The sequence below is a fragment of the Lissotriton helveticus genome, chromosome 2_1 (assembly GCF_964261635.1).
Source record: "Lissotriton helveticus chromosome 2_1, aLisHel1.1, whole genome shotgun sequence".
NCBI classification, from domain to species: domain Eukaryota; kingdom Metazoa; phylum Chordata; class Amphibia; order Caudata; family Salamandridae; genus Lissotriton; species Lissotriton helveticus.
Window position 1 is genome coordinate 362,048,716 of NC_136059.1, and position 19,186 is coordinate 362,067,901.

The 19,186-nt window shown below is 45.2% G+C and overlaps 1 protein-coding gene across 1 annotated transcript in view; it reads left to right on the forward strand.

Moving 5' to 3' along the window:
* WDR70 (WD repeat domain 70) overlaps window positions 1-19,186 on the forward strand; it is a 1,775,496-nt gene that overhangs the window by 579,491 nt on the left and 1,176,819 nt on the right. Inside the window, exon 8 of the mRNA XM_078674977.1 lies at window positions 11,447-11,523. Coding sequence (XP_078531103.1) covers window positions 11,447-11,523 — 77 coding nt within the window. The remainder of the gene's footprint in view (window positions 1-11,446; window positions 11,524-19,186) is intronic.

The following is a 19,186-nucleotide window of genomic DNA, read 5'->3' on the forward strand; positions in this document are numbered from 1 at the left end:
TCTGTGGACACTGTTGCTTGGTCCATCTGTAGGGCTATCATCCTGCGCTGTCAAGCCCAGATGCATTTCACAGACTTCTGTGGAAATGTCCAAGACACAATCATGGGCATGCCCTTGGATTGTGAGTGGCTATTCGGAAAGAAGAGAGGTAGAGTTGCCTTCAAGGGATATGATTTGATTAAGAATCAATTAATTAATAGAACTTCATTTAGGAGGAGAACTCAATTATCCTCATGTGTAATTAATACATCAACATACAGGAGATCTATTTGCTTGAGTCACATTTAACAAATCTTAACACATATAAAACATATAAACAACAAAACTGTTCTCCTTACCTGGACCCAGTAAACTGCAATCTGTGGGCACTGCCATATGGTGTGATAAAAAGTGCCCTCCTCTCCGCATTCTCGTAAGCAAAACTGATGTGTGACCATCCCTATTTTATAGAGGGTCAGTCTGGTGTAGTATGTACGGGGAAGTATCTTTAGCTGCACTAAACGGAGCCTCAATGGTATGACTGCTTCACTTGGGGACGACAGTGCTGTTTGCCAATCCGCATCGTCGAGATCACCCAATTCTGCGGACCATTTGTGTCTAAGTGTCAGCATCGGGTCAGGCAGGTTGTGGAATAGTTTACGATAGGTGAATGAGGTGGCCTTCTTGTTCATACATTCAGTCAGCAGCCTATCCTCTAAGGGAGTGGCTTCTGGTATGTCGTTACCAGGTGTGAGAACCTTGTGTAATGCATGCCTAATTTGCATGTATCTAAACATCTCAGTGGGTGATAGCTCATATTGGACCCTCAGTTTTTCGAATGAAACCATCTCACCCCTCTTACGTAGATCCCCCACCGTGGAAATACCTATCATGTCCCATGCCTGGAATCCCTTACTGTTATTAAGCCGCCCAAGCTGCTGTGTGGTCCATAGCAGTGTCATCTGGATGATAACCCCCTTGCATTTTAGTCTGACCTGCGCCGCATACCATATGTGAACTGTATGTGCTGTCGGTCCAATGAGGGAGGAGGATCTGCTTTTGTAGTATAGTACAGACATGATTCCTGCTTCTCCCAGCCCCTGTCTGTCCGCCTGAAACACTGGATTTGTCTGAGGTGCATGTATCCACCGATTGCTTATTTTTAACTGGGCTGCCCAATAGTACAACTGTATATTTGGGAGAGCTATTCCGCCGTCGTACCAGCTCCTCACCAATTTATCCTGTGCTATGCGTGCTGGTTTATGTCCCCAGAGTAGACTGGAAACATCCGCCGCTATCGTTTCGAAATAGTTCGGTGGCACAACAAATGGAGTGTTTTCCAAAACATATAAAAACCGGGGGAGAGTCATCATTTTAAAAAGTGCTGCTTTGCCCAGCAAAGTCAGCGGCAGGTTGTGCCATTGCGTCGTGTCTCGCCTAAACCTTTCCAGGGGGGGGACAGCCGATTTCTCTGAATAAACTCCAGAGACTTGGGCGTGACATAAATGCCCAAATATTTAAAAGTATCTTCTGCAATATTTAGTGGACAATCCTCAGGGAGCAATGGGGGTGTGCCCTGCAGGACGAACAAGATCGATTTAGACCAATTAATGGTGTAGCCTGACACCCGGCCGAAGATTTAGCAAATGTTTAGTAGCACCAAAATAGATTGTCTAGGAGAGGTCAGGTATAATAGAACATCATCCGCATATAAGGAGATGCGGTCCTCCCAGGTCATTGTCCATTTAAGCCCCCGAATCATTGGGTCCCATCTGATCCACGCCGCTAAAGGCTCTAGCAAGAGTGCAAATATCTATGGAGACAGTGGGCAACCTTGACGCGTTCCATGTGAGAGTGGGAAGTCCCTTGATATATGGCCGTTAGTTACAACATGCACCAGGGGATGTGAGTGCAACAACTGCACCCATGCACAGAATTTTGGGCCGAAGCCCAGATGCCTGAGGACCGCAAATAAATAAGGCCATTCTACCATGTCGAACGCCATTCGCGCATCTAGGGAAAGGATAACTGCGGGTTCTTGGATGTATGGGATGCGTACAAAAACACAAAAAATATATATATATCCCGAGGTCTAATAATAAGGAACACAAATACTTTAACAATCCAAGACTCTAGTGAAATATACAAAAATTATTATATGGATTCCCATCACTCACCATTCCAGGTGACATGCTTCATCATCTGGGTCTCCTTTAATAGGGCTTCAACTCCACCCTAATGATGGAGGAGCCCAAGGATGTTTTAAGATGTAAATACAGATGTGAGCAAATATTTTTATAAAGTGTGTGGGAAAGTGCAGTGCAATAAGTGATGTGAAATCTTAAAATTGATGCGTAATCTGACCCCAAATGTATTATTGTCTGATACGGTCAAGGTTAAAAACAGTGCATAGGAACAGTTTCAACAGATAGCTGTTCGTAAATAATTAGTCGGTCAACATGTTTCAGCATCTGAAGGTAGATGTACACCTAGTGCTTTAAGGACCTGTCTAGTGTTAATGCTACTGCAAAGTGAAAAAAGTGATAAAATAGTACCATAAAGGATACACTGTGGAACAGTAGGCCTTCTCAGCCTAGTTCTCACAGTACACAATCCTCGTACCTCTTGAAAGATCTATAAGAAATACAAACGGTACAGAGAGAAATAGAAAAAGTCTTGGAGAACAGTATATATGTCCTTAGTACAGTCTATGCAGTTATAATTCGTTGTCAGACTGACTAGCCCTCATGGTGGGCACTCATCCATCGAGCCTTACCTCAAGATTATGGAGGAATTACCTCACCCCACCTGGCAACAGCTCAGGGTAAAGGAGGCACCGCTCTAAAAGGGGGTATTGGGGCTGGGTGGGTGCACTCCAAGAGTGCTTCGAAGTCAGCACTGGGGCACATAATAATAATAATCCACATTTGTAAAGCACGAAGGGGTATCTCAGGCGCTTGTACGCATACCGCTGTGGAACCCTCCCTGGGTTTCCATGTGAAGTGCCCACTCCTGGGCACCCCCAAGGTGAAGCCAGGCATCCTAGCGTTGTTGGGGCAGTTGTGGAGATTAAGCAAGCTATTGCCCAGAGTTGCAGAGTGGGACCCATGATTAGAATAGGCACCGAGGCGAGAAATATCAGGTCCGAGGAAATTGAGCCCAAGACCCTGCCGAGGCAGGAATTGAACCCTGGTCCCGGGCTAGACCTCTGCATCAGGGTCTGTCGCTCTAACCATTGAGCCACACTTCCCCCTTTGTCTGGGAGGTGGTGACACAACCCTGTGACAAGAAACCTATTGTCCAGGCCTCCCCTGCAGGAGTTTCGTCCAGCAGCAGGAGGCCAGACTCGTGTTTGGGGCTGTGGTTTCCATTTTGTGATGCAGGGTTCTTTTAAACTGGTACCGGGTGTACCGGTGTGTACTTGTGTCTCCCTCTAGAAGGGTGGAATTATGCCCCTGCTTCCAGGACTGGCGGGGGGTATGATTCCAAAGTGTTTGACACTAAACATGACATGTTTCCTTGCAGCCATTCCAAAGTTAGCATTTACCGCGAGGTTATAATGTACTTAAGAGTATATAGTCTGGCTGCATCACAGAACAGCCCCGTAGAATAGATTCCAAAGGCTATGGAGGGGCTCTGATCATGCATGGGCACCCTCTCACACAAAACCCAGCACCCTGCCTTCAGGATTGATAAGGCCTGCCATAGGGGTGACTGATAGGTTTATATGTGTAGTGATATAATGTAGATATAGGGAACCTATATCTAAGTAAGGGGTGCATACACCACCTTACACAGGCTGCTGTAGCAGACCTGTGGTGTCATTTTGGAAGACTGCCCAGGGGTGGCATAATACATGCTGCAGCCCCTGGTAGGCGTCTGGGGTACCAATTCCCTGGGTATATGGTGTACCATATACTAGGGACTTATAAGGATACCCCAGTAACCAAAATGGAGTGTACCTAAAGTACTTGGAATCATTTTAGAGAGGAAGCAGCTAGGATGGAGTCCTGGATAGCAGGGCCCCAGCCAGACTAAAGTCGAAAAACAGTGAAACACCAGCAAAAAGTGGGGGTAACTATAAGAAGCAGATCCTACTCTCCCACAGGTTTCACCAGGGGGTTACAGGGAGTAGCCATACTGATGTGGAAACATCTGCCCTTTCAGATCTCCAGGACCTGGACAGACTCGGTTGGGCAATATGTGGGGGTACAGCGGTTCCGAGGATGGACTGAAATGACTCTGATAAGTATGTACGCCCCACCCCGGTTACTGGCTTTTATGGCGTTATGAATATTCTTCTAAAATCCACCTCATCGCTCCATGTAGTGGGAGGATACTTTAACGATGTGATGATGGTAAACCTGGATTGTTCTGGGCCCCAGTTGACATCCCTCCAGGCGACCCCACTTGTGAAATTTGTGGACTGCCTGGGGCTGCGAGAAACATGTGGCACCTTACACCCCTTTGACAGGACTGATTCCTACTTTTTTGGTGACAACAGGGTTTATTCTAGACTTGACTATGTTTTTGTACCGAAGGACGAAGTTGGTGAAGGGACACGGGCTGAATACCTGGCCGGGCCTCTTGGACCACTCATCCCTTCTGGTCCGGCTGGGTAGGCTCCAGTTTCGAAGTGCCCCTGAGTGGAGACTGAATGCTTGGGCACTGCGGGATCAGACGGTAGCAGGGGGTCTATGGGCAGACTCCAAATTGTACTTTTCTGAAAGCAAGAACTCCGTGACCTCTAAAATAGTAATCTGGGAGGTATTCAAGACAGGGCTATGGTATCAAACACACAACTGCAATGCCCAGAGAATAAAAATAAACTGTGTGGAGCTCGAAGAGCTTGAGCATCAGATCCTGCACCTCTAGGGAACCCTGTTTGCTCACGTATCCCTTGATTCTGCAGCATATAACAATGCGGCAGGCAGAAGGCTAAGCCTTCCTACACCGCCTATATGAAACTGGAGACAAGGAGGCTAAAGTCTTGGCTGGGCAGGAAGCCCGGTAGAGCACAGCATAGTTGACCAGGCAGGAAACCAATTTCAAACAGACACCCAGATTGTTCAAGATTTTGCCCGATACAATGCGGAGTTCTATGTGGCTAGACCACTTTCAGACTCCCACGTTATTGCGTCCTATCTGGCCTTGATCGTGTGGATCGAGGCCATATAGAAAGCAATAACGGGGTAGAATAATAGGTACGGAAGACTGTAAGGCACTAGAGAGAAAGGTAACATTTCCTGATGTTGACTGCCATTACCAGACGACCACATGTAATACGAGACGCGGACATCTTACTATTGGCTAACAAGTGCCTTACCTTGATGAAAATTTGAAAACGTGGTGTATCTTTTATATATGATCCTCTTATTTATTTGAAGATATTTGAATTTCAAGTGTGAAGACCATTGTGAAGCAGTACCAAATAGAAAATTCGATAAAAAGCCCTGAAGAAGTCCGGCCACGGACGAAACGCGTTGGCTATTGGTTTTAAATCTTCAACTGTGAATAAAAAGAATCTGCTTAAAGAAGAAATTTGACTTTGGAATTCTTGGGAGAACTATTGGAGTGATTGCGATCATATGCATAAATAGCATTTATACTGTCTTGTTTATCATTATCAATTTTGAGGTGTGCAGGGTCATTTTTTGTATATCTGATTTGTAAAACAATTTCTTGTTTTCTAACTTTGGGATCTAGGGGATTGTATCCCAGACCTTTTTGCACCCACACATATGTATACTTTAGGGACTGTGTTACCAGTGCAGGCATAGTATCCTCAATCCCTTTTTCTGGCTTAAACTTTGCCATTACCAATTTGAACTCTGGGAAGACTCCGGGCCCTTGCAGCATCGCAGCTAAATTATAGAAGTGCTATGAGAGCCTATAGGCCCCACACTTAGTAATCCTTTTTCAGGAGGTACAGACGAGGGGAAACGTCCTCCAGATCTCCGGAATGCCACTATTATAGTACTCCCAAAAGAAAGGAAACCTAGGGACTGGTGTGACTCTTACTGCCCGGTCTCCCTTTTCAAACCTGAAACGGAACTCCTAGCCACCACGCTGCAGGTCATCTCACTACTGATACACTGCGACCAGTCGGGATTTATACCCGACAGATCTACACGCCACAACTTATGCCGCACGCACAACTGGCTGGCTACACAAGGCTTCCTGACACCCTAGATGCAGAAAAAGTGTTCAGCACTTTTCATTGGCCTTCTTTGGAACAGATAGTACTAAAGTTAGGTTTCTGTCCCTACTTTCAGAAATGGGTGTCAAAACTGTATCGCACCCAATGGCAACGGTCAAAGTGAATGGGACAGTTTCTACTACGTTCTCCTTTGGTAGGGGCACTAGGCAGGGCTGCCCTTTGTACGCCATATTGTTTGCCCTCACGATTAAGACCCTGGTCTGCAAGATTTGGCCTCACACTGGCATTGGAAGGTTCCAAATATCACCCTCGGATGAGCAGGAAGAGAAAGTATCTCTCTATGGAGACGACATGCTACTGTACATGATGGATCCAGAGGCTACTTTACCGGCACTATTGCAAGTGTTGAGATCTACGGGACCCACTCAGGATGTAAGGTTAACTGGGGCAAGACTGTGTTATACTCCCCACAGGGCTCGCTTGCTGCCCTGGTATTGCCCCACAATCTCCCCATGGTGGTTGACAGTTTTAAATACTTGCGATGCAAAAGGGGATGATGGACGGAGCATTTGAGCAAATAAACACTCACCCCCAGTCAACTAATCTGGGTTTAATCCATCACCATTCTTTAGCTCACTCCGCCACCCCAGTTCATACATGGCCATATGCAAATCAGTCTGACCCTGTGCCTCATGGGAACAGTCCAGCCCGAACTGCCAAGCCATGTCTTCCCTGGACCGGAAACAAGCATTCTGGGACCGCTTTCGGGTTCATAACCCTCATCAGCCAGGCTATCTTGAATCCAGTGGCAAAGTGAGCAAGGGACTCACGTCGGAGCATACCCTGCCAACTTAGGGCGAACAAAGCGATTCAAAAGGGGATGATGGACGGAGTATTTGAACAAATCAAACTCTCACCCCCAGTCAACTGATCTGGGTTTAATCCATCACCATTCTTTAGCTCACTCCGCCGCCCCAGTTCAGACAAGGCCATATGCAAATCAGTCTGACCCTGTGCCTCATGGGAACAGTGCAGCCCGAACTGCCAAGCCATGTCTTCCCTGGACCGGAAACAAGCATCCTGGGACCGGTTTCGAGTTCATAACCCTCATCAGCCAGGCTATCTTGAATCCAGTGGCAATGTTCCCATGAGGCACAGGGTCAGACTGATGTGCATATGGCCATGTCTGAACTGGGGTGGTGGATTGAGCTAAAGAATGGTGAAGGATCAAACCCAGATCAGTTGACTGGGAGTGAGTGTTTGATTTGCTCCAACGCCCCGCCCATCATCCCCTTTGGTATTGCTTTGTTTGCCCTAAGTTGGCAGGGTATGCCCAGACGTGGGTCCCTTGCTCACTTTGCCACTGGATTCAAGCTAGCCTGGCTGATGATGCTGATTAGCCAGAAAAATGTCCCAGAATGCTTGTTTCCCGTCCAGGGAAGACATGGCTCGGCATTTCGGGCTGGACTGTTCCCATGAGGCACAGGGTCAGACTGATTTGCATATGGCCATGTATGACTGGGGTGGTGGAGTGAGCTAAAGAATGGTGAAGGATTAAACCCAGATCAGTTGACTGGGGGTGAGTGTTTGATTTGCTCCAACACTAATATTCAGAAAAAATTTAACACACAGGCAAGCATTTATTAACCTGCCAAAAAACATGCTTGCCCGTTTATTTAACATTTTTGTAGACCTCCTTATACAATCCTTGACCCACTCAGACATCCCACCGCCACCCTGCTGGCATCAATGTGGCCCTCTGTCATACTACAGACCGTACTTTGAGGCCCCAGGACAAATTTTTGTGAGTACCCAAGTTCAAGTTTGTTTATTATGATTTGGGACTCCGAAGAGTTCAACATAAAATGAAAAAGATACATCCAAAAATCAACATAACACTCCATTAAAAGAGGAATTTTCTACATTTGTACGGTACTAAATTCGTCATATCACATAAAAACAGAGAAAAAGCATATGCACAGAGACCATTCAAGGAACCTTTCAAATGCCAAGTAGATTGATCCATAACAAATCAGATCACCATTTTTGGATACTTAGAGGACTTTTACAAAGATTACAATCTAATGCTACAATAGAAACTTTAAAAATTAAAACCATGTAGTAAAAAACGGGGATTTGTCAAATCACAATACAGTACGAAATAACCAGCAGCATAATGACAGTGCAAGACTATTTTAAAAACTTCGCAGAAAAACAGAGGAATCCAATTCAAGGGGAAATATGCAATAACTAGCACTTGTAAAATATGCATGAAAATTAAAAAGCTCATAGTAAGGCAAATATATACAATTTCAGCATACAGTACCTAATAACTAGCAGCAAAAAAGGTAGAAAGTGTGCATGTGCTCGGAAACCTACATAATGAACCAATACTGTTCTAAAATATATTTAAAAATTGTTTAAAAGGCTAAAAAATGTAAAACAAACTAGTTCAGATGCAGGTGCCAGGAGACAGTTACGGGCCTTTTCTGCTATGGTGATATTGTACTTTAGAAAACAATTCCTTAGGTATCAGCGACCTTAAAGGTTGTATTGTGGGGCAAACGAATAGGACATGATTTAAGTCTTGTATACAGGAGTTACGTAAGTGACAAACTCCTGGTACGATTCATAATGGGAGTAGATTCAGCCTAAGCAACAGAATAATTCTAAGTACTCCATGTTTAAGATTCCATAAAACATATGGTTGGTGGGTTTTGTAGATAATACTCCTCGCAATACAATCATTATTACTATTTTCTGCGTACAATATAGTATCTCTTTCGCGAGATACCCTGTAGATTGCTTTTTTAATTCTGATTTTCAAAGCGTGTTTACAGAGTGCCGCCGCACTATCCATCTCTAAGAAGAACAATTTCATGGCTTTTTGATGATTCCTAAAAAGAGCACTCTTTTCTTTCATGCTGACAAAGATTTATTCACGTAGTGCTACCCGAAAGGCGTTCTCAGAGTTGTTTACTAGTGTGTTGCTCCATATTAAGCATGCAGCCATACAAAGCACGTAAGTGTAGAGTAAACCAAATTCTAGCCGAATCGCTGTGATAGGAGCAGAGCGATTCAGATTACATATTTGGCGCCAAATCCGTCCCTCCACTTTCTCAAATTTGTCCCACGCTTGTGCATCTACTGTTTCGCAGGCATAGCAAATGCTGGTGGTATCCTTATTTTATAAACAGATATAATATGTGCGAAGTGTCTTTTCCCACAGTGTGTATACAATTGAATAATTGCGAAGGCCTGTGAAATTGCCTTGCCTTTACATTGATCCATATGGTTGCTACCGGAACACCTGTTTGTGAAGATTTTTCCGAAATATGGATAAAACTTTACTACATCGAGTTTTCCATTTCCCTAGAATAAATGCTAGTTCTTTCTGACTCTACATCCCGATAGCTAAAAACCATAACTTTACTCTTTAAAATATTTATTTTTAAGTAGTATTCTTCTGTATACCTGATCAACTCAGCAAGGCGTCTTTGAAGTCCAATTGGAGTTAAATCCATTAATGTGGCATCATCTGCATATTGCAGGCAGCTCAACTTTAAGTTTCCTAATTTAGGGGAATCCCCTTTGCTGAGCCCCACTCTTCTTGGCAAATCATTAACATAAATAGAAAAAAGAAGAGTTGCCAGAAGACACCCTTGCTTCAACCCATTATTAGTGTCTATTTTTCTTGAAAGGCCCTGTATTCCCCCCAATAAAACCTGCGTCCAAGTAGAGGAGTGCAGTTCTTCTCCTCCATCCCAGACGACTTATCTACACCAGTGATACTCGAAGTACAGCCCAGGGGTCACTTGCGGCCCGTCTGGTGAACAGCAGCACTAGCTGCAGTTTAGTTTTTGACCACTAATATTCAGAAATAAATGTTAAATACACAGGCAAGACTTTATTAACTTGCAAAAAAAGGCTTGCTCGTTTATTTAACATTTTTGTAGACTTCCTTATACAATCCTTGACCCACCCAGACCTCCCATTCCACTCTGCTTGCATCAATGCGGCCCTCTGATGCACTACAGGCCGTACTTTGAGGCCCCAGGGCAAATGTTTGTGAGTACCCATGATCTACACCCTTCCTAATTCCTTAAATATGCACAGCTCCGTCTTGCTTGGCGAACTGAGGGCTTTGCTGACATGGATCTCTTGGAATACTCCCCACTTAAGGGCCGGCTTTCAATGGAAAAACTAGGTCAAGGGTTAGTTTCTCAGACATACTGCACTATCAACAACAACAACATGCCAGACAAACTGTCTAAGCTAAGGGAGAGGTGGGAGTGGGCCTGGGTGAGTTTGAGTATATTGGCTGGAAGGCTGCTCTGATGCACCTGTGGGAGGTGGCTATTAAGGCATGCCTTCGCCTCATTCAATTCAAAATTTGCCACAGGGTCTACTGGCTATTCAAAATAGGCAAATTGTTGTCTCCGCCTTGTCTTCACTGCACGACGACAATAGGTTCTTTTCTAAACACAATTTGGGACTTCCCCCACATACAGATGTATTGGCCCGGGAGACCGGGATTATTCAGGAGCTTTCCCATATACTTGATACCTTGATCCCGCTTGACCTGAAATTGATCCTAATGAGCATTCCAAATGAAATTGACCTTCCCCGATTCAAGCTCCTGTTGTATTCCTTAGGACATGTAGTGGCCAAAGAGATATAGCGAGACACTGGGGCCTACCACAGACTCCCTGTCTCGCTGAATGGAGAAATGGAATGGACATTTACATGGCAGCTGAAAAGGTGACATACCGGAGTAGGGGTTCCCCTCATATATTTGATAAGATCTGGGGCTGATTGAGGGCCTTCTATGGGTTGGACATGATGGGAGCCGCGTCCGGTATTTCGATGTGTCTGGGAGGCCTGTGGGGACCTGTGGCGGATAGTATATCTACTTCATTGTGACCCCTATACTGTTCGGGGTATCCTCTTTGTTTGTTTTTATTGCGTTTAGGTGCCAGGTTGCAGAACTCACATTGTACATTAAGGTCTCTGTGTGTCTGTGCAAGAAGTTTGATGATGATGCTTCTGCTTCGCTCAACTGTCTCTCAGCCTCTGTTTTACTAAAAATGGAAATAAAAATAATTAAAAAAAAAAGAATAAGCATTAAATAATGATTATTGAAAAAAATATGTAATGTGGTTGTCTTCTATTTTCTGAAAATGATTTTGCATGGATTCTTTTCCATACCATTAGTTACTGCAGTGGGTTCTGCTTGATTTATTAAATGAGAAGCAAGAAAGATAATAAAATATATTTTGATATTTAAACACACATTTATTTAAATAGGGCCACACCTCAATGTTGCATGGAGGATGCTGGCACCCAAAAATAAAGGAAGAGTTTTTGACATGTTCAAATGATGGGTGAGTAACATTTAATAATTTATAAATAATTATTTAATTCTAGTGCCACCATTTTGATGTTGTAGCTATGTGCATCACATCATGACGTTTTAAACATGCATGCTTGCCTAGAAAACGTTTTCACTGCTTGAAATCCATCTCATTCTCACCCTCCTTATGCTAAGTGTCTGTAGAATTTAATTACATTTAGATACGCTTAGTTTAAATAGATTGTTGCGTTTAATTGTGTACGTATTATGTGCAATACACCTATGTTCACTGTTTATTTCAATTTGTGTGTCAGGTTGTCATTGTCATTTTTGTTTAACTATTGCACTATTAGTAGAGATGGATAGTGTGCACGACCACGCTGAGTATTTGGCAATATGATTTGTTTTACATGAGTGACATCTTAAAAATTAACCATAATCTCTCACTGTAGCCTGAACTACAATCAGAAAATCTATCTCCTTTGTACTTTACTGATAAATAGTGAAGTCGGTTTTTGCCATGCGAGGATGAATTCTTCTCTGGTGTGTCACCAGATATAAGCCACGAGAGCTTCATACACTGAGCAATCTTTTTGTGGTTTTTATTTTACAGAAACATAGATAGGAACCACGGGGATCATCCATTTCTTTCCACTTCAATAAATGCTGCAGCAAGGATCTGATTAATATTTGTTTTAGCCCTCCATGCACCTTGGCAAATGTTTGCTTTTTCTAATTCTGTACACAGTTTAAGTCATTGCATCTCTCTTTAGAAGGCTTTGTAAGATTTAAATCAAAAGTTGGTGGCTTGGATCCCACCAGGGTCGCCGAAATGTAAGAATCAAAGAAGGTTTCTGATCCAGGCCTTGCATTATCTTGGTAGCTCTTCCCCGGACCTCTTACATTCTCCTTCTCTCTCCTTTTGAATCCGTGACCTCGGTGAGGCCAAAACTAAGAATCTAACAGTTGCAGTATAATTTCTTCTTTTCTTTTTTTTATTTCAAAAACTTTTATTGAAAAAAGAAGATTTTACAAGTATAATACAATACAGTACAGTAGTGTTGCGGGGCATATACATATGATCTCAGGGCCTTGTTGTATGTAGTTACATTTGGTGATGATTGTTGATCTGTGTGGCCGGCGTTGTGTATGCCCCTAAATTCCCTTGGTTGAGAGAGAAAGAAGAAAGAAGAGAGGCAGAAGGGGGTGGGGGGGGTTGGGCACTGGCACTTGTTGGTCTTAGGGGGTTTTCCTCTGTAGGTCTAGGGGGGTTTGTATGCTCCTAGGTACGAGTCTAGGGCTGCCCACATTTCCCCTCTGGCTGTATGGTTCGCTGAGTGTTTCGCGGTGATGTTGTCGGCGCCTCTCAGGAAGGTTACCCAGTTAAACCACCTCTTGAATGTTGCCTTGCTAGTGTTCTTCCAGTTCGCTAGTATTGCCTTAACGGCCGCTGTGAGTAGAAGGTCCACTAGTTCCCTGTCCCCCCTACATTCTAGGTCTGAGGCTTAAAAAGCTGTGGCGATTCCTTCTAGACCTTGTTGAATGCTCCCCCCTACTATTGTGTTGATGAAGTTATACACTTTGCTCCAAAAGTTCTTGACTTTAGGGCATTCGTAGATGATGTGGGTCAGGTCTCCTTTCTCTTTATGGCAGTTCCAACAAATGTCGGATTCTGTGGCGCCTACTGCTGCTAGTCGGGCTGGCGTCCAGAGCATTCTGTGCAGTAGCCAGAACTTTGTTTGCGCTAGTTGTGGGGATACTTTGTTCTTGGAGGCTGAGACCCAGAGCTTGGATTTCTCATCCTCGCTAAATGTTCTGTTGGGTTTAGTTTCCCAGAACGCCATGGTTTTGGTATTTAATGTCGACGTGCGTGGGCATATGAGTTTGTATATATGGGCGGTTTGGTGCCCTAACCTGTTTAGGTTTTGCGCGTATTCTATGATGGAGGGATTCCCTTTGGAGAGGTTTGCTTTAGCGATGGCAGCTTTGATCTTAAGAAATTCGTAGAATTCAATGTTGGGTAGGTTGAGGGACTTTTTCAGCGTCTCAAATGTAAGCGGAGTGTCCTCTTTTTCCAATTGGGCAGGAGTTGTGACCCCTCTCTCATACCACTCTTTGTTTGCCAGTGTTTTGCCCTTGTAGGTTATTCTTGAGTTGTGCCAGATCGATTCCCATTTTGACCTTTTGATGCTGCTTTCCATTTCCTTGTCTACTCTCAAGAGTGCTATTCTAGTGTTTTTGAGCACGGCGTTGTTAGCCTCTGGGTGCTTGTTTGCTGTGAGTAGTGCTACTGGGTTGGCCCCCCCCAGGATGTCTCTCTCTAAATCGAGCCAGACTGATGTATATTCTGGAGTATGGACAATCCAGTGTAAACCTTGTTTTGCCAGACATGCTGTTTGGAAGGCCCTGAAGTTAGTCATATTCAGCCCCCCAGTTCTTTCCGTAGTCTAAGTTTTTGCAGGCTTATTCTGGCTTTTTTCCCGCTCCACAAGAATTTGTTGATAGTTTTATCGAGTTTTTTGTGGAAATCATCGGTTAGTGTTAGTGAAAGCATGCTAAGCATGTAATTCAGCATGGGAGTGATCATCATCTTGATGGCCTCTACTCTTCCCCACCAGCTAATGAATTTTGGACTCTAGGACTCCAGTTTAGTTTTAATTTTTTTGAGGATCGCTTCCTCATTGTGATCGAGAGTGGACCTTAGGTCTCTGCCAAAGAGTAGGCCGAGGTATTTAAGGGGTTTCTTTTGCCACTTTAGCCCCGATGTGCTAAGGACTGTACTTGTTGTGTGGCAGTTCATGGGTTTGCACTCCGACTTATCCCTGTTTAGCTGGTAGCCTGAAACTAGGGTGTATTCTTCTATTGTTTGCATTAGCTCCTCTATTGAGGTGTCCGGGTTATTGGTTGTGATCAGAATGTCATCCGCATAGGCTGCTAATTTAACAGTGTTGTCCCTGACTTGAACGCCCGTTATCTGCGGGTTGTTCCTGATCATGAATAGGAGTGGTTCCAGAGCTAGTAGGAATAGGCCGGGGGATAGCGGACAGCCCTGCCTCGTTCCTCTCTCTAGGGTGAAAATTTCTGATGTTCCCCCTTTATCTACTACTCGGGCCTTGGGGCTGTTGTATAGTGACATCACCATACTAAGGTATTTGGCTCCTAGTCCAAATTTGTCCATGCACAGGTCTAAGAAGGGCCATGAAACCGTGTCAAAAGCTTTTTCCGCGTCGAGCGCGATCATGACTGCCTTTTCTTGGCTGTTGGCTGTGCGGTGTATGAGATGGCATAAGAGTCTGGTATTGTCCTGAGAGAGCCTATTTTTGAGGTATCCTCCCTGTGACTTATGGATGAGGTGGGGCAGGAACACGTTTAGCCGTGCTGCCATTATTTTGGGGTATATTTTGCAGTCGACATTTATGAGTGATATCGGGCGGTAGTTTTGTGGGAACTGTGGGTCCTTCCCTTCCTTGGGAATGACTATGATGTTAGCCTCGGCCATTGAAGCAGTCATGCTGCCTTTCTCCGCACAGAGCTTGAACACCTCGACCATGGTGTCCTTCAGATGGTGTAGGAATTGTTTATAGAAAGCGGTTGTGTACCCATCTGGGCCGGGCGCCTTATTTGGTTTGAGGGAGGTTATCGCCATTTCTACCTCTGCCCCCTTTATCACTCCTTCTAATGACTCCCTTTGCTGGTCTGTGAGCCTGGGGAGTTTGAGTTTGTCTAGTAGACTCGTGCCTCCGTCTGTTGCTAGGCCCTTGTCTACTGTGTATAGCTCCTTGTAGAACTCTTTGAATATCTTTAGGATCTGTTTGTTGGATGTGTGTGTCTTACCTGTCTTGTCTGTTAGTGCTGCTATGTGGTGTTGTCTCTGCTTTGCTTTTAGGTATCCCGCTAGAGCCTTCCCTGCTTTGTTTGGTGAGCACAGGTTTATGGATTTATATTTATTGATCCACGTGCCTGCTCGTTCACTCAGAATTCTGTTGAGCTCATACTTCTTTTTGGTTAGCTCGGTGAGAGTATTTTTGTCTGAAAGGTTTGCGCAGTGGCCCCTTTCTAGGTCTCTGATCTGATTTTCTAGCTCAGTTATTGTTTTGTTTCTATTTTTGTTCATTCTGGATTTGATGCTTAGTAGTTTGCCTCTTATTGTCGCTTTCAGCGCTTCCCATAGGGTGCCTTTGTCTATCTCTCCATTGTCATTGAAAGCGAGGTATTCTTTAATTGCCTCCCCGATTTCTGCTAGGTTGGCCGGGTTCTCTAGGATGTCACTGTTTAGTCGCCAGCTTTGGCTGGGCTTCTCGTTGTGTTTGCCGCTGATCGTGAGGGTGATGTGTGCATGGTCTGAGATTGTGATTGGCCCAATCTCCGTCGTGTCAGTGAGGTGTGTGTGACTGGCCGACATGAAGGTGTAGTCTATTCTGCTGTATGAGTTGTGTGGGTGTGAGTAGAAGGTGTATTCTCTTGCGTCTGGGTGTTGGAATCTCCATGGGTCTGTCACCTCTAGTTTGGCTCAGAGGTTTTTGAGGGTGCTTTGTTCTTGTGGTCCATGGCTAGTTCTCTGTGGGTGTCTGTCTATGGCGTTATCTATGGTTTGGTTCATGTCCCCCGCTAGGATCAGTAGCTCGCCCTGGGGAATGTTGCTCAGTTCGTTCTCCACCCCCTCACAAAAGGCTTTGTCTGCCGAGTTGGGGCCATAGATGTTGGCTATGTGAACCGACTCTTCACCTCTTTTCAGGCTCGTGACTAGCACCCTCCTGTTTGTGTCTGCGTGGTATTTGTGTACTGCGAGCTTGGCTTTTTTGCTTACGATTGTTATGACCCCTCCTTTCTTGTGCACTGCCGGTGAGCATGCTACCTCTCCTATCCATTTAGCTTGGAAGACGTATATGTCCCCTTTGAATTTCGCTAGGTAGTCCAGTGTTTTCCGGCACTTTATAGGATGGTTGAGGCCCTTAACATTGAGGGACACCACTTTAATGTCTGAGAGTGGTTGGGTTTGCGATTGTGTGGTCATGGTGGTTTGTCTCTATCGCTGGCTCTGATGGCGTGTGTGGCTGCGTGCCGCCCTCTGTGTTGTTGTGCTTGGCCTGGTGCCTTGTTTGGTCCCCCCCCCCGGGAGATAGACTGGGAGTAAAAAAAAGGAATAGAAAGAATGTGAAGATAATACTGCGCATCTAGCTGTACTGTGCGGCTCCCCGCCCCCATCCCCCCCCACCCCGCCCGCCCTCCCACCCACCCGTCATCGTGCTGTGTGCGTGCGACAGCAAGGGTCCTCCCTCCCTCCATCATCCCTGAGTTCCTTATTCTTCCTGCCCATCTCCTGTAAACATATTACCCCTGGATGGCAAAGGATATGCGGCTGGTCTAGCATCTTCCTGAGGTAGCCGGTACATTCTTGGCCTGAGTGTCTCATAGCTTCTGGTGTCACTTGCGCTGTGGCTGCTTGATTGTACCGTTCCAATTTAGTGTCAATGTTCTTGAGTCGCTTCCGCGCCTGTTGTCTTGAGGTAGCTCCTTAGTGTCTTGAGGTAGATCTGTTGTGCGAGGTAGACTGTTTTGTTTGTCCTAAGGTAGTGTCTCTGCTAAAGTCCTCCTTCTGCTCCACCTTCGGAGCCATCCGATGATGCTCTTCTTTTCGCAGTCCCTGGGCTCTGTGCTTCCATTTGTTCGGGGTTAGGGCCTTGTAGGTACCTCCGTAGCTCTGTTGGTTCGTCGAAAATCCTTGTGCCATTCTTGTCCGTAACTCTCATTCTGGCAGGTCCCGCAAAGGTGAAAGTTATATTCGCTTTCCGGAGTCTGTCTCTGAGCGCCAGGAACCCTTTCCTTGTCTCTACCGTTAGCCTGGAGAAGTCCTGTGTTATGATGATCTTTTGACCATTCCATTTCACGTTTTGGCTATTCCTAGCGAAGGCGAAAATGGCTTCCGTGTGATTTGCCCTCAGTGGCTTGCATATGATCGCCCTCGGGCCCTTCCCCAGCGGTAGTTTTGTTGCTGGCACCCTGTACGCTTTGTCCACCTCGAAAGGCCTGTTGAATTTTAAGCCAGTTAATTTTGGTAGTAGGTCTTCCAGTAGGGCCGCGCAAGATCCAGATGTGTCTTCCTCACCTTCTGGCACCCCCAGGAGCCGGATGTTTCCCTTTCTGCTCCTATCGTCCTGGTCTGCCAGCATCTTCTGTAGGTTGTTCGTTGTTTTTACCACGTAGTGCATGTCTTTATTAGTTCTGGAGGTGTTGTCTTGTAGGTCACTTATCCTTTTCTCGGCCCCGTCGATTCTGCCGTTCATTTTGCTCTGATCGGCTCTTATGGCCCCTTTTGTTTTTGGCTGCTGCTTGAGTCTGCTGCAGTCTGCACGCTCGCTTTAGAGCAGAGCAGGGACACACTGGTGGCTGGATGGTTGGCTGGAACATGCTGCAGGCGGCGACCTCTGACCCCAGTGAGCACAGCAGGGAGCGCTGGTGGTTCCAAGGCCTCTTGTCCCGATGGCTGGCACAACGATGTTGGTGCTGCGTTGTAGGAAGAGAAGGGATATCCAGAGAGAAAAAATCTCTTTAAAGGAGTTGCCTTCCCACTACTAGTTAGTGTGTCTTGACAGAAAACTATTCATCTTTACAGATTTGTAAGGGAGTGGAGCATTTCTTCTATCCTAACTAGGGTGCTGTGGCAACTGAGTTAAGAAACTAAATATCGTTCCTTTAGAACAACAAGATTGAGCCTTCGTTCCTTAACACCGGATAAATGTTGCTACCTATGGGTGTTTCAAGTGTTTGTGGAAGAACAGCATCAACACTGCACTCATTCTGTAGAACATGACATGGTTGTATTGAATGACTGAATGCCAAGATACTAAAGTCATGCAAAAGGCAGTCATCCCAAGAGGCTTTAGAATGTTATGTTGCTCACCTGCCTGGAGTGACGTCACGCCGTAACTTCGCCAGAATTGAGCATGCACACATCATTTTAACACTATTGCACATGCTCAACCTAGACAGTACCCGAAAACGTGGACATTTATGCAATTTGGAGAAAAGTGTTGGGACACTGGGACACATCCCCCCCAAAAAAACAGGACCGTCCAGGGAAAACTGGGACATCTGGTCACCCTAACTATAAATGAGCCCTTGTGAGGCAGTCTTTCGTTCGAATACCCTACTCAGTTGCAACTAGAATTACATGGTGCTGTTTTAACCAAGCATGAGAAACACCAGACAACTTTCATGGTAGACTTGCCAGCCAACAACATCACAATTAAAATACAAAAGCTACATTTCAAATGTGCACTGTCCCTTTACGTGGTAATGGCAGTGGCAGCTGGTGACATTTAAAAGGGGTGAGGCATAAATGTTCCGGCTGAGTGACCTGTGGCATGTGAGCTTAGCTAGTGTGTCAGACTGTCATAAGTGGGGTTCGTGGGGGTTCTCCCCCTGGGAAATAAAAAAAAAGAAAGTGGTCAAATTGTGCATTTTCAAGTACATTTGAGAAAGCAAGAAGGTTAATAATGCAGTTGTGAAAGTGTAGCTAATACATCAATAAAGGAGATTTCATATGATAATGATGTAGATTGGTGACCTCACTTTCCTTACAGAAACCTGGTATAAAAGGCTCCTGCCCAGCTTTGGCGGTTTTAGAAGGCTATACTATTTTGCGATGTGGCCACAAAGAGCAGCCTGTAGAGCGCCATTTAACACACAGTACA